This window comes from Biomphalaria glabrata, chromosome 10 (assembly GCF_947242115.1).
Source record: "Biomphalaria glabrata chromosome 10, xgBioGlab47.1, whole genome shotgun sequence".
NCBI classification, from domain to species: Eukaryota; Metazoa; Mollusca; class Gastropoda; family Planorbidae; genus Biomphalaria; species Biomphalaria glabrata.
Genome location: NC_074720.1, coordinates 24287478 through 24303068, shown reverse-complemented (window position 1 = coordinate 24303068; position 15591 = coordinate 24287478). Strand labels below are relative to the sequence as shown.

Sequence of the window (15591 nt, the reverse complement as noted above, 5' to 3'; positions counted from 1 at the left end):
AACTGATCTTAAAGTTAGAGTGACATCAGTCTGCTCGCACTTTATGGATCTTCTGCGATAGATCCATCTTGGCGGCGGCGTATGTGACAAGTCAAAAACTCGCTGTCAGAGTCACTCAAATTTATCACAGCATTAATTATTATTTTTCATTATTTGTTTATTTTATTTTAATTATTTCCCCATCCTACCCCTAAATTCTTCACCCGCACCACCTTTTCCGCTCCAGACTAGACTTAGTTGACCACATTGGAGATAGCTAGGCCACGTCTTTCGATTTATCTTCCCTTGACCGGGGCAAAGATACACACAGACTCTTTGATCTTATCGGCAGGATGTCTGACGGCCGCAGTGGACACCACCTTGTGTGGAATGCAAGACACTCCCCCATCCCTTTCTCCTATGCCTCTCTTTGATCTAGGAGACCACGAGGACAAACACGCCCATTGACCTCCCAATGTGCGAATCCCATCTCTTGTCGGACTTCACCCACGTGTAAGATAATTCTTAGCCTAGGACATTTCCTGTTTCCACCCACATTCTCCAGGCCTGTATATAAGGTAAATTAAATCAAGTCAGACTCTCTCTCCTTTCTCAATATATCTGAGCAATCGAGTCTGGACTACTTCGTACATTCTTTCTCCTAGAGGAATACCTGGTGGTAAGCCGAACTTAATCACAAGTTCCCTCTTAATTACCTTTTTGCTATTTCCATTGGATATTATCATGTTTATTTTGCTTAGTTCATTTATATTTAATTAGTGCATTGTGTATTTCTCACTGGCGTAAGTAGAAAACATAAACATGCCCTATGTATTTATTTATGTATTGCATTAATCTATTAATGCTACGTTGCTCAATTGATCGTTGATGCAACCGTGTATATATTTGTACATCTTATTTTATTTCCTTTATCTCGGTTGGCCGCCTTGATAATTTCACTAGCGCACTGATACTGCGTCGAGAAAAGAGATATGAATTATCCCCCCCCCTGTAAGGAATTATCTCCCCTGTAGTCATTTTACTCTAATGAGAGTTGCGCCGCTTGAACGGACACCCTCTCCATTCAAGCGCGCTCCATTGTTCTCGACCCACGGTCATATGTAAACAAACCGTCTTGGTCGCTGACCACCGCCCAATTCAACCCCCCCCCCTTTTTCTTTCTCTATCCACCTGTGTTGTTTATTTGAGATTATTATTGTACATTCTTATATTATTATTTCCCCTTTTATGTACATTTCTATATTGCTACTATCTGCCATCTATTTTCCAAATCCCATTTGTCATCATCTCCCCATTGTGCTCTAAAGCAATTTTACCAATCTGACAAATGCACCTCAGTCGAGGGCATCGATAAGATGCATGAGAGACATGTCCTAACTTGTCTTTATTTATCCGCAGCCTCCCTCAGGTTTCTGCCTATTTATTTATTGGATCAACGATCTATTTACCTGCCTATTTACCTATTTATGTGCTTAGTGCTATTCAGAACTGCACTTGCCTACTGAGATCTACTCAACTCTACCACTTGGCGCTATCGGCATTGCCCGCCTATTCGACAGCCCACCTGTCAAGCTATTAGGTGCGACGTCCCTATAGACCAGATCTGTGTGAGACGTCATAGCTACGCCAACCCTCTGCAACTCACTGGACATATCCTGTCAACTACGCTGCCCACGGCAGATCAGCTCTGCCAGCAGTAACCTTGTGCCCACGGTAGCCGGCCACCCGCCCTACTGTGCCCACTACAGATATTAGATTTTGGGGATTGAGACTCCACAAGAACTATATCTCCGGCGTCCCTCTATCCGCTAGAGCGCCTCCTCCAGCTGCAGAACCTCAAGCCAGGACACAGCCAGCTGCGACATCAACAGGAAAACCAGCTAAGTCAGAGGACAAAGTGACATACTCTCTTATTAGGTGCAAGAGTGATGATTAAACATAGTATTCACCAGAGATAGATGCAAACCCTCCCCCTTTTTATTATTATCTGTAAATATTTATGTAAATAAATATTCTTCTTTTTAACTTTTGTATCTATCTTTCATTGCTTGTCTCGTTGCGTGTCTGCTCCCGATTCATATGCTGATAGGTTGGTGTGTGATAGCTTTAAAAATAATCATCCCCTAGACATTAAACGCGCCAAACACACGTCACATTTCCCCACCTGTCACATCGACCATCTGCTGATAATGGTTATGCTTGTCCTGGATGTGGCAAAATATGTAGATCACAGCTGGGGCTGCGTAGCCACGGGAAATACTGCATTCCTCGAAGACAAGCATTATTAAATCTTAATTCTAAATTATGTGTGTAAATGTGTGAATATACTTAGTTTTATCAAATTAACGTCATCATTTTCAATATAGCGCAAATGCCTGAAGGCTAGATGGCAGACAAGTATGCAGGTAGAAATAGACAGACAAATATAAGTATGCAGGTAGAACTGGAGACAAAAACATGAAGTCTAAAGCAGAGAATGCAACTTTTAATATTGGCCTAAGGTTAAATAGCATTTTAGTTTTATGTTCCTGTCTGATTTGTACAAATTTCTTGCAATAAATCCTGATGCTTTTGTTTGATGTTTTAATAATTTCCTGCTAAAGGGTTAGTTAGTAGCCATTATAGTGGCTCTAATCCCATAGGAAATATTACTCAATGTGACGTCAACTGCCTGATGGTGAAGGAGTGAAGGCGGTTTTTGGCCTCGAGTTTAGGCAACGGTGTGACAGGTGAACATTTATTACTGAGTAGCGCTGAGAGTCCAGCCGGGAAATGTAGATCTAGAAACAGGTTCGTTCGTCCAGTCAAGAAGCTGCAACGTATGAAGTTAAAAAAAAAACAAGGTTACAAAGACAGTTTGTGTGGAAACACAAAATCAGATCGGCTCCCGAAGGGAAGGTAGGTAAAAAGGCAGGTTTCAATATTGTCAGCATGAATATTAGAAACTGTGAACTGCAAGCTATCAACAACCACAACACTATCTTCCCCAATATAAAAACAAGAGACGGACAGGGTGTACCACAACGTCGCGAAGCCTATAAAAAGAACATAGTGTAAAGGATCTCGTCTCTAGACATACAACGCCGGTTAGGAATGTTTTATCAATGATAATATAACTAATACAACAGAGAGAAGTGGTCTGCATGGAAGATTGGGCAATAATAATTTGATTCAAAATAATGCATATGTAGCGAGTACTTACCTACATAAATCAAGCGTATTATTGATTGAACTAGTTCTCAATGTGGTGTCCAGAATGTTTCTACACTTAACTAAGATTTCAGCATTTGAACAAGGTGGGATTTGGTAAGGAGGGCCTTCAAAATCCTTCAGCTGACAGTGTATACAACCTGTAGTTAAATTGTACAAGCATTAATGAGTGTATACAACCCGTAGTTAAATTGTACAAGCATTAATGAGTGTATACAACCTGTAGTTAAATTGTACAAGCATTAATGAGTGTATACAACCTGTAGTTAAATTGTACAAGCATTAATGAGTGTATACAACCTGTAGTTAAATTGTACAAGCATTAATGAGTGTATACAACCTGTAGTTAAATTGTACAAGCATTAATGAGTGTATACAACCTGTAGTTAAATTGTACAAGCATTAATGAGTGTATACAACCTGTAAATAATTTGAACAGACATTAATGAGTGTATACAACCTGTAGTTAAATTGTACAAGCATTAATGAGTGTATACAACCCGTAGTTAAATTGTACAAGCATTAATGAGTGTATACAACCTGTAGTTAAATTGTACAAGCATTAATGAGTGTATACAACCTGTAGTTAAATTGTACAAGCATTAATGAGTGTATACAACCTGTAGTTAAATTGTACAAGCATTAATGAGTGTATACAACCTGTAGTTAAATTGTACAAGCATTAATGAGTGTATACAACCTGTAAATAATTTGAACAGACATTAATGAGTGTATACAACCTGTAGTTAAATTGCACAGACATTAATGAATGTATACAACCTGTAGTTAAATTGTACAAACATTAATGAGTGTATACAACCTGTAGTTAAATTGTACAAACGTTAATGAGTGTATACAACCTGTTGTTAAATTGTACAAGCATTAATGAGAGTATACAATATGTAGTTAAATTGTATAAACATTCATTAGATTATACAATCTGTAGTTAAATTGTTTAAACATTCATGAATCTGTACAGAGTCATTTATTTTGAGTGATTTATTTCATGTGTTGGTCTCTTTCACTTGTAAAAAGAAAATGATTAATCTCTTTGAGTTAAGGCTAGGGCTTTGAATAACGAGATGAAAGCCTGAACATTTGTTATGGTCGGAACAATGTCACCCACACAGCCAAGGGCGTAGGCGGGGGTGGGGGATCCAGGCCCCCTAAGTTGGAGTGGTTATTGTGAATGTTTTTTGTTTCATTGTTGTTGTTTTTTTGGTTTCATTCTTTTTATTAGAGAGAAATGTTAATGTTGCCCGGGTCACTGCCCGGGTGGGGGGATTTTAAGTGTGCCTGATAAAGAAAAAACTTCTGCACAAAAATATGGGTAGTTGGGATCAAACCCGATAGAGGTTATAGAAAGAAAAGACTTGAAACAAGCGCCTGAAACTACACATTTACAGTACTTTATTTGACGAGTCTTTTACCCAAGATCTGTGTATTTATTTTAGGACTAGCTTACTCCAAGTACCCGGCATCTTCCTATACAAAATTTCACACACAAAAATAATTGTAGAAATAATTTTTGTTTTGTGATTTTAAAACTTTTAATGATTTTTAAAAGGTGTTACTGTAATAAATTGTGAATATTCATTTGTTACGAATCTCACTATCTATTTTGTGTCTGTTTTAATTTCTTAATGTTTTCTTGAGTTAAGGGGTTGTGTTTTCTCCTGATGTTTATATAGGCCTATGAGTTCTTTTATCAGTCGTTTTGAAACATTGGTCCAAAATAATGCTGAGCTAATAAATATATAAAAAATATGTGAATATATGAATGCACTTGTTTTAGATGAAGTACATTAATTATAGTTGCTTTGAAAAATTGATCTCACACATGCCATGGACCTTGTCATAATAGTCATAGATCTATATATCTAGTTATAATATGTAATCTATATAATCATAAATATTCAAGCTGAATTTAAATTGTAACTAAAGAATCAGTATAGATCTACTTCAAGAATATATATTTAGATTATATATATAGTAGAAATAGAATCTAAGATAATCAGAATTTACTCTAGACCAGTGGTCTTCAACCTTTTTTGGCCTACCGCCCCCTTTTCGTATTTTTTCTTTTAAAAAATTCGCCAGCGCCCCCCCCCCCCCAACCCTGTAAGAAAAACAATGATAAAGAAGCGTGAGAAGGCAAATTTGCATAACATGTCATTTGTTTATTAATTTATATGCTGTTAATAACACTTATCCCGCATGGGAGGCGACCGCATGCCAAAGGCTATTTTCTTTAGCGAGCTTAGAGGAGGACGGCGTTACAGAAGTGTCCTCCGTAAGCGCTATAAAGATAAACTGAGGCGCCATTTCGCCCTCACTGGCATAAGGAAAGTACCTGGCAGCAGATGGCTTCTGAGATAGACAGTTGGAGAGCTCTCACAAAAGCTGAAGGACAAACATTTGAGACCCATTATTGAAATTAGGCGCCAATAGACGGAAAGAAAACTTTAAAAGAGCGCATGCGGTCAAAGGCTTTGTCTACAGGAAATTCGGGAAAATATGCAGGATACAACGAGTTAACGTAGTTATGTGAAATACTGCACTCAGCCTTAATCTTCGGAATCGAAGACATTGCCATTATTATCATTCTAAAAAAAAATATGCCAAATAATTTGCAGTGATTACATACAAAAATTAATCTCATTGCCATGACTTTCTTTCAAATCCTAAGAATAGTTCCTTTTGAAATTACTGAATATTTGGGCAATTTTTTTTTTTTAGGTTTAATAGTAAATTTAGTTTTATTTTTAATGCAAACATTATTATTGCTGAATTCAGTACAAAATGAAATTAAGCTAATGGAAACCTTGTGCCTCCTGCAGTCTGACAATGTTAGAAATGTCAAGCTTTAAATGAGCCAAAGCAAGGCTACATCTAGGTTCACCATGTATGTTGATGGACTTAGCTAACAAATAATTCCATTTCCGACCACAGTTTTGAAATTGTACTGAAACATTGAAGTCCAGCCATATCTCTGTTGTGCCTCCTACGTTAACATTCTTTTAACTGAAGATATAATTTTGTAAATCTATTTTTTCCCGCAACTCAATTTGAAAATCAGTAACAGATGTTTAATAATTGTCATTTATCTTTAATTTTTAAAATTTATTTACATCCTAGAAGTGAATCGTTTTTTCCTCATAGAGCATTGTTAGGTGAATTGCGTAGACATCGATGTCCTTAAGCAGTAATTCATTTGTTAACAAACAAGTTATGTGAGATTGTAAAACCCTTTAAAATAGATTTAATATCTCGATTAAAGAGAAAATGAAAGTACATTTCTTTCCTTACAGTCGGAGCTTGGTTTCCTTTGTTTATGTTAGATGCCGACCATGTAAAACAATTTTTTTAACAAGCTTTAAGTCATTGCCAAACGTTGAATCTTCCTGTTTCTCAAACAAAAAATCCAAAATTGTATGTATCTAAGAGCTTAGAAAAATGAGCCATAACAACTCCCTTTCGAAATCCAGCAAACTTCAGTTTACAATAAGAGTTTAACATGTAGCTTTTTATTTGTTTCACAAAACTGTTGTTCCCAGTGCCCCCCTACAGCCCGTTTGGCTCTCAGCGCCCCCCCCCCAACTTTACGAAAACGCGATAGCGCCCCTGTTGAAGACCACTGCTCTAGACGTAACTCTAGGTAGTCTAGATCTAGAGTCTTAGAGTTAGTCTTGATTTTAGACTAGATTTCAGTATAGTATACTATGTAAATCTATATATACGCGGACCTCACCAAGGCTTTCGACACGGTCGATGATTTAGGGAGGATTTTGGACAGGCTCGGATACCCAACTACGATCCTATCAATTCTCAAGCAGTTTCATGTGGGACAGATTAGACACAATGGTGACCTGTCGATCATTTCCCAATAAAAAATTTCGCAAAGCAGGGCTGTGTACTTTTTCCTACTCTATTCGCTATCTTTTGTGGCGTAATGCTGATTCAAATGAGGTAGCAATTGCACGAAGGCATCTACATCAGGTTTCGTTCGGACGGCAATCTTCGACGTCTACTATCCCATATAAAACAAAAGAAATGGCCATAACAGAGCTCCTCTAAGCTGATAATTGCGCCGTGCTAGCCCACAATGAGCATGATATAAAGAACGCAGTCAACGAATTCGCGTACGCTGCCACCTCTTTCTGTTTATCTATAAACCTCGGGAAAACAGAAGTCATGTCTCAGAAGTAACCCAGTAAGACCTACCCAGCCCCAAAGATCACCGTGAATGGACGTCCCCTTAACCTGGTAGACCACTTCACATATCTAGGAAGCATGGTATCGAATGACACCTCACTTTCAAGGAAGCTGATAACCGTCTGGTCATGGCCAGTAATGCTTTTGGACGCCAGGAGTGAGTTGGCGGAATAGATCGTTCCACCTGTCTACAAAAAAAAGTGTCTACCAAGCAGTGGTTCTCTCAACCCTTCTATATGGATCTGAGACATGGGTAATATACAGAAAACAACTAAGACTACTTGAACGCTATCACCAAAGATGCTTGAGCTCCATCATGGACATACGGTGGCAAGACAGCACTACAAACAGCGATGTCCTTGCAAACGCCGGTATGGACAGTATAGATTAGTATAGAGGGACTTCTTATGGTCCGACAGTTACGCTGGGTAGGGCACGTATCCCGTATGGGGGACGAACGCATTCCAAAAGCGTTTTTTTTTTTGGAGAGCTAAAAGGTGGTCGACTTAACAGGGGTGCCCCACGGAAAGACCAGCTTACTTGCCATAGCAGACGTATAATAGAGCACCTGGTTGCATGCGGTCTCAGAACGAGACAGACAGCTGGAGGTCACTCACGAAGGCCGCGGGGTGCACATTTGAGACCAAATGGAAATCTGCTGCCAAGGACAGACGCAGACGGCGAAAAGAAAATCTTAATCGACCATAGGCGGACAATGGTCATGCTTGCCCTGGTTGTGGGAAGATATGTAGGTCACAGCTGGGGCTGCGAATCACGGGATATATTGCATTCCTCGTTAATCTTCGGACTCGATGACAAGCCTTATTATTATTATATTGGTATATTAATTTTAAAGTCTATCTCTAAGTAGAAGTATATTCACTATTGTGGTAGATCTCTATTTTCATGTCTGTACGTTCTGTTGCTCGAGATGTTGCCTAATGATATATTCCCTTCCATAACATGGGAACTATAGGACTCAAAAACGGTGGCGTATTATTATTTTCACTTGCTTTACTACGTGCTTAAATCTTTAAAATACAAATATTGTTTGATTCCACAAAGGAGTTCAGCGTTTGACGGATAGTAGTTTCAATATATGTGCTGCAAAAATTAAAATGTCTGCTACATCTATTATCGAATGACAGCTATACAAAAATTTTGGCTCTTCCGACTCACTATTTGACTATGGCAATATCTCTTTATTTTTTAGCATGTCACCCCCACTTTGTATTTTATTTTAATACAAACATTGAATTCTAAATATAAACCACCTATGGTTCACATCTTCTTGCTGCTAGAAACGACAGTTAAAAAGAAAACTTCCGACGAGATATCCAAATTTCCAGTAGTCTTAGGCGACTCCTGGCAAATGGTTATTAGGACCCCAAAGGGGTCGCGATCTACAAGGCTGAGAATCCCTGCCTTAGATGCAAGCTGTTAGCGTCAATGCGCGAATCCACGAATGGAGCATGAGTTATTAAAGGAGAGGTCTGTGACCTTTTTTTTTTGAAGTTTTTCATTTAAAAGTGGTGTATTTTTATGGAAAAAATCTGCTTGCATCAGAATTTGGAATGATCTAAAATACTAAAATACTAAAACACAAAAACTTATAGCGGCTTTTCCCCTTTCCTTTCAAAACTGTTTGTCTCCACTCTTCACTAAAACGACTTCTCTCAACATGAAACACATTTGTGAAGGGAACAAAGAGGGAGTGTCAGGTACGAAGCGCGCAACGACATAGTTATGTTGTAACCTAAGCATGTTTGAACCAAAGTTTTTTTAACCTAGGCAAGTGTATAATAGTAACGTATTGAAAAGACCTAGGGAAATTTAAAACTTTGTAGTGCTGCTTTTATTATGTATTTGAAGTAACAGCATAAGTATTACATCTAATTGAAATATTGAAACTTGATTTCGTCCGTTGATGCAAACTATTTCTAGCAGAGAAAGTAAAATACACTAAATTGAATGATTAGTATAAATAACTTACTGAATGAAAAGTATAATAGAATTAGTGATGGTATCCAGTGCATTCTTGTTGTTGTTGTTGTTGTTTTTTGCACAATATCAATCCGACTGAATAAAGAGATCTGAATAAAGTAGTTTCTCGTTGTTGTTTTTGTTTGAATGTTTGTCCACCTGCGCATAGAAAAAAGAGACTGAATCATGAAACTAGAAATCTATTTCAGGTCAACACTTCACTCATTATCATTTTGTTGAAAGCGCTCTCATGACAAAAACAGTTTTTCAGCCTTCCTGACTGACATAAATAGGACCCGAGAGGAAACTGAGTTGGTCTGTAGTACAGGACGAAATACCGTATGTCGAATTGCTCCCTTAATATAGTGCTATAGATAATCTTTTACTATAAAAACACAAATGAAACAACGTGGATTGTTTTACAATTAATGCACAAAATTATTATTTTAGAAACAATAAACTGATTTCCTATCGATCCAATTTTGCTCAAACGGTCGAGACCAAAATAAAATTTAAAAAATGTGAGTTGAAAGGTGAGCGCAAACTACTTCCTTTGTTCTGGACAAAACGATATGGTTGCAAGTAAAAAGAGATTGTCCAAGAAGGATACATTAAAGGACATTGTATTTTTAGTTAATCCTTTTTATTTCTCTAAATGGGCATCATGGCAGAGCTGTTTGAAGATAAATATCTAGATAAAAAGTTATTTATAGGTCTCACTGAAAGGGAAGATGAACGAGATAACAAACAAATATTCTTTTGAGATGTCATGAGCTTTGAAATGTTGCTTACAATGGTTTCAAGTTGTCACTACATCAGGTTACAAATAATGATGGCTCGTTTGAAATATGTGTTGTGAAGATGTACATTGATGGTTTTATTCTACGTGTTGGTAGATACTAGCAGGATGTTGTCAAGAATGTCAGATGTCAGGATTCCAAATTATATATATATGTGTGCTTTGCTCTTGTGTTGCTTAACTTGGCTCTCTAGGGGTTTCCCTTATACGAACAAATATTACTTGATTCTTAAATTCTTCAATATTCAATTACAATTACTTAATACTTGCTTAGTTACTCAAATAAGAACAGTTACCAATAGATACACATAACTCCCAACTCTAGATCTCCAAGAATATAACAATGATATTTTAATATCCAATATAGCTCAATAATGCACAATAAATATTACTAAACAAAAACCAGTCCAGGAAGCGACTATCCAACCTTCCTGGACCGGGAGCAAGACCTTACTGACTTAACACACTCTCTCGCACATTCAACGATGGCTAAATCATTCAGTCCATAACACGTGCAACACTTCGCATTCACAACAAGGGGATATAACAATCATACTAAAATATTAAAGTAACATTCTCGCCATACCTCTCCATGACAGATGGCTATATTCTACGTGTTGGTAGATACTAGCAGGAAGTTTGAACTAAATAATACGAAGTTGAAACTAAATATTTACACTCAAAGATGGGTAGGCTTCTATTGGTGACAAGATTAGGAGGAAATCATTTCATTCCTAAAAGCTTGGAGGGGCTGAACATTAGGTGTGAGATTAGACATTGGTAACAATTAGGATTTAGCGTTATGTAGCCTAATTGTGTTTGCTGAGATTATGTTGGTTAAGGCGCTGTGTTATCCAAGATTATTTTTTTTAGAAGTCGTTGTGTACAAATATAATGTACACTCCATTCATAGATTCAATAAATTGTACAGACCAGTCCGTTTGCAGACTAGTCAAAAACAGAGCTGTACAAATCAGTCAATAATGAACGTCGGTGTCCACACAGTCCAGTCAACAAAGTCGTGTGTGTGTGTATTGCTGCAATGACTAAAGTAGGATGTATTTTATACATGCCAGTCAAAGGACAAATAATGCTGGATAACCTCAAGTTTATATATATATATATTTACAAACAACTCTCCATTAGATTGTTCAGTCTAGATTTGAGTCAAGGCAATGACCTAATTATATTTACACTAAACTTGACTATACAGTCTGTTTAAACTTGAGTTCAATAAAACACATGACAAAATAACATAGTCCCGGACAGGTCACGACCAACAAACACGCTTACAAATATGAACACGAATACAAACATTAACACGAATACAAACATTAACACGCTTACAAATATGAACACGAATACAAACATTAACACGAATACAAACATTAACACGCTTACAAATATGAACACGAATACAAACATTAACACGAATACAAACATTAACACGCTTACAAATATGAACACGAATACAAACATTAACACGAATACAAACATTAACACGCTTACAAATATGAACACGAATACAAACATTAACACGAATACAAACATTAACACGCTTACAAATATGAACACGAATACAAACATTAACACGAATACAAACATTAACACGCTTACAAATATGAACACGCTTACAAATATGAACACGAATACAAACATTAACACGCTTACAAATATGAACACGAATACAAACATTAACACGCTTACAAATATGAACACGAATACAAACATTAACACGCTTACAAATATGAACACGAATACAAACATTAACACGCTTACAAATATGAACACGAATACAAACATTAACACGCTTACAAATATGAACACGAATACAAACATTAACACGCTTACAAATATGAACACGAATACAAACATTAACACGCTTACAAATATGAACACGAATACAAACATTAACACGCTTACAAATATGAACACGAATACAAACATTAACACGCTTACAAATATGAACACGAATACAAACATTAACACGCTTACAAATATGAACACGAATACAAACATTAACACGCTTACAAATATGAACACGAATACAAACATTAACAAAACATAGTTCACGTCTACTCCATTTCCCCTTCCTTTTTTAATCTCTAGATCATTCGTAGGGCGGGGAGGGATGCTGGCTACTTCTAGCGTATAATGTTCACCTGCCCTTTCCTGTGCGAATCATCGTGATTCATCACTTGCTTCTGTCATTTAGTAACTCCCCCTTGCGGAACTTCTTGCAGGTTTTAACTCATAGGTTCAGAATTCACCTGCTTCTGGCATGTTGTGATTCCCCGTGAGGGACTACTGCGTCACCGATAGCTTTAAGCAGGTTGCTGCTCTCTGGCTGAAGAATGTCACTACTTGTGGAACTTTGTTTAGCCCAGGTGACACTGTTTCTTCCCGCTGTTTGGAAATCGTATAAGAGCGTAATACGAGTTGCAATGAATTAGCTCCTGCATCAATAGGAATACTTTCCTTGGATTCTGTAGCCATGTAGGCAAAGCTGTTCCCATTGGCAATCTCCCATCGAAGCTGTTTCATTCGTATAAATGTACAGTAAATATCGAATATAATGCAGTGCCTGATTCATTGTGACAGCATTAAAATAAATTGAAACTATACTGAACTTACACATTACCAGTACGTAAGACTTAACTATATTTAAATAAAAACACGACAGAAATGCAACTTACATACCTATAGGGGTACCAACCAACAGATTACAGTACGGATACAAATACCAAAGCTTTTACAAATACTAAATATAAATGTGAAGCTAAAAGTTAAAACAATGAATGATGCCTACAGAACAGATAGTTTTGTATACACTTTCACAAAGCCACGATTTTGTCCAATTCAGGGGCGTAGCTAGGGATTTGGGGGCCCGGGGGATTGACTTCTTTGGGGGCCCGGGGGATTGACTTCTTTGGGGGCCCGGGGGATTGACTTCTTTGGGGGCCCGGGGGATTGACTTCTTTGGGGGCCCTTGCATTTTGACATTTGACATATGACATGAGATAATGTACGCAAAAAATATAAAAGCCCAAAATCAAATTGGTTCAGTATATCAGTAAACTTAACAAAAAATAATCATTAAGACTCTTTTAATGATAAATAACGCACAAGTGACAAATCTCAATTCATATCGCTTAACGTCATGCATTCTGTGCACCAAAGACATCTATAACACCATCTACATCGATACTTTCTAGTATTTGTGACTTCACTGACATTAAAGCCACGATAAGCCTTTCTTGCGTCATTGTGCTCCTCAGATAGTTTTTGATTAACTTGAGCTTTCAGAATGATCTCTCACATGACGCAATGGAAGTGGCCTGAGTTAGCGGTATTCGGAGGAGGTTGCAAGGTTTGAGCACACATCATTACCATATGAAGCCTGTTTCCGCAATAGCTCTATTGGCGATTGTATTACTGGTTTGTTGATGAAAAGTGCCCTTGTATCAATGACATCTATTTCATCCTACAAACAGGAAAAGGTAACACAGTTTGTCATCATCCAACAGGTGTCTTGGTTCAAGAAGAAACCCAAAGGTATCCATTTTCTTTCCAGCCTTTGGAATCTGCCCTTCATCTCCATATGAAATCTTTCCAGCTCTTCTGTCGCAACACGTTTGAATTGCAGTTCTATTGACAGTCCTACATTAGAACTCAACTTCCCATCAAGTCTTTTCTTTCTTCTGGTTGTTTTTATTTAAAGGGAATCCATAGTATTCACTACCTTCTTTTGCTTTTTCGATGGATTGGGTTTTTGTCATTTTCTCATCATTTTGCAGAAAGCATGAAAGAGTACTAATTTCTTCAGCAGCTTCCCGTATGTGCAGTCGAGACTTTTGTAGTTTCTTCTGAACTATATTAATTGGGCGCAGGAGCTTTGACCAGAATTCCAGATAGACAAAAAATTCTTAATTTTCCACTGCATGAATAAAATTCTGTGCTAATATTATATGATATTACGTCATTGTTAGTTGTTTATGTTTTTATTTTTTTGCGAAAGCAAAAGGATTCAAAGCATACAAAAAAGATCCATATCTCGCTATGCTCGAGTATAGAAATACTTCGATAAGGGACTGCCGTATTCACCATCACAACTGCTGATGAGTAGAAGACTCGGGGACATCATTCCAACTGATCCCAAACTATTGAAACAATCGGTAGCTGAAAATGCAGAGAGATTACTCAACGAACGACAGGTGAAAAGCTAAGTGAAATACGATGCAAAAGCAAGACTACCTAAAGATTACTCCGTCGGAGAGAAAATGAGAGTTCGTCTAGGACAAACATGGCAGAAAGCAGTTGTCATAAAAAAAAATTCATCACCCAGATCTTACATCCTAAAGACAAACGATGGAAAAACATACAGAAGAAATCAACGCTTTTTGAACAAGAGTTTCGATGAAGACATCTCTAGGTACTATGATATCCATGAAGACAATGAACAGCAAACTGTTGGAACAAACGAAACAGACAGTTGTAGACCAACGTCTAGAAAACTTGTTGTGCCAGTCAAGACAACCAGAAGTGGTCGAATTGTTAAAGTTCCTAGTAGATATCACTCTTAAGAACTTTAAAAGGAAGGATGTAATAATAACTTCAAAAGGAAGGATGTGCTAATATTGTATGACATTACGTCATTGTTTGTTGTTTATGTTTTATGCGAAAGCAAAAGGATTTGACGGAAATAAAAAGAGTCTTCTATGTCTACTTTGATAATCACAGTCTCCGTTATAATTATCATTATTATTAATTAATGTCTACAGTATGTTAATGTTAATATCTATCTGTGACAACAGAACAGATTCTGTGCACTGCTTATAGTGTCCATTCTTTCAGTTGTTGATTCAAAAAGATTCTCCAACAGTCGAGATGCAAGGAAACTGCCGACGTAACTTCTTCTCTTGTATTACTCTTTTTTTTTTCAATCTCGGCTTCATCTTCTTTCAGTTTGGCCCATCTCTGGGGTTAATTTGGAAAAAAAAGTTGAACAATTCATGTACAGTTCCAAAAAGGTGACAATAGTTGGATCTATATCAGCAGAATGAAAAGCTGCCAGGTTGAGAGAGTGATTATGACAGTTCAGAAATGTTGCTTTTGGATTTATGCCCAACAGACGTATCCGCAGGCTAGACAGACGGCCACTCATTGTGGCTGCGTTATCATAGGTTTAATCTTTGCGTCACGCTGTTTTGTAGCCCCTCTCAGGTCAACTCGGTATGGGGGAAGTTCCCATAGAAAGAATGACATTTTTTAAATTTCCCAAATAAAAAAACTAGTCGACCGGCGACTTAGCATACGCCGCTATGTTGTAGGACAGGCCTTAGGCCAATGCAACCTATGCGACCGCAGTGGGCCCCGAACTTTCA

General features: G+C 37.5%; 1 protein-coding gene across 5 annotated transcripts in view; it reads right to left on the bottom strand.

The window, feature by feature from the left end:
* Positions 1-15591, bottom strand: part of LOC106076176 (uncharacterized) — a 161797-nt gene that overhangs the window by 128380 nt on the left and 17826 nt on the right. For 3 of the 5 annotated variants that reach the window (XR_008780024.1, XM_056043121.1, XM_056043122.1), the window contains exons 1-3: positions 10504-10801; positions 9419-9567; positions 3203-3350 (exon numbers count right to left, since the gene is read on the bottom strand). Coding sequence is in view for 4 of the 5 variants with exons in the window: in XM_056043121.1 (XP_055899096.1) it covers positions 3203-3350; positions 9419-9567; positions 10504-10517 (311 nt within the window). In the remaining variant the exon portion in view is untranslated. Of the gene's footprint in view, positions 1-3202; positions 3351-9418; positions 9568-10200; positions 10462-10503; positions 10802-15591 lie in introns of those variants that run through there. The other 2 variants (XM_056043123.1, XM_056043124.1) reach the window with 2 other exon arrangements.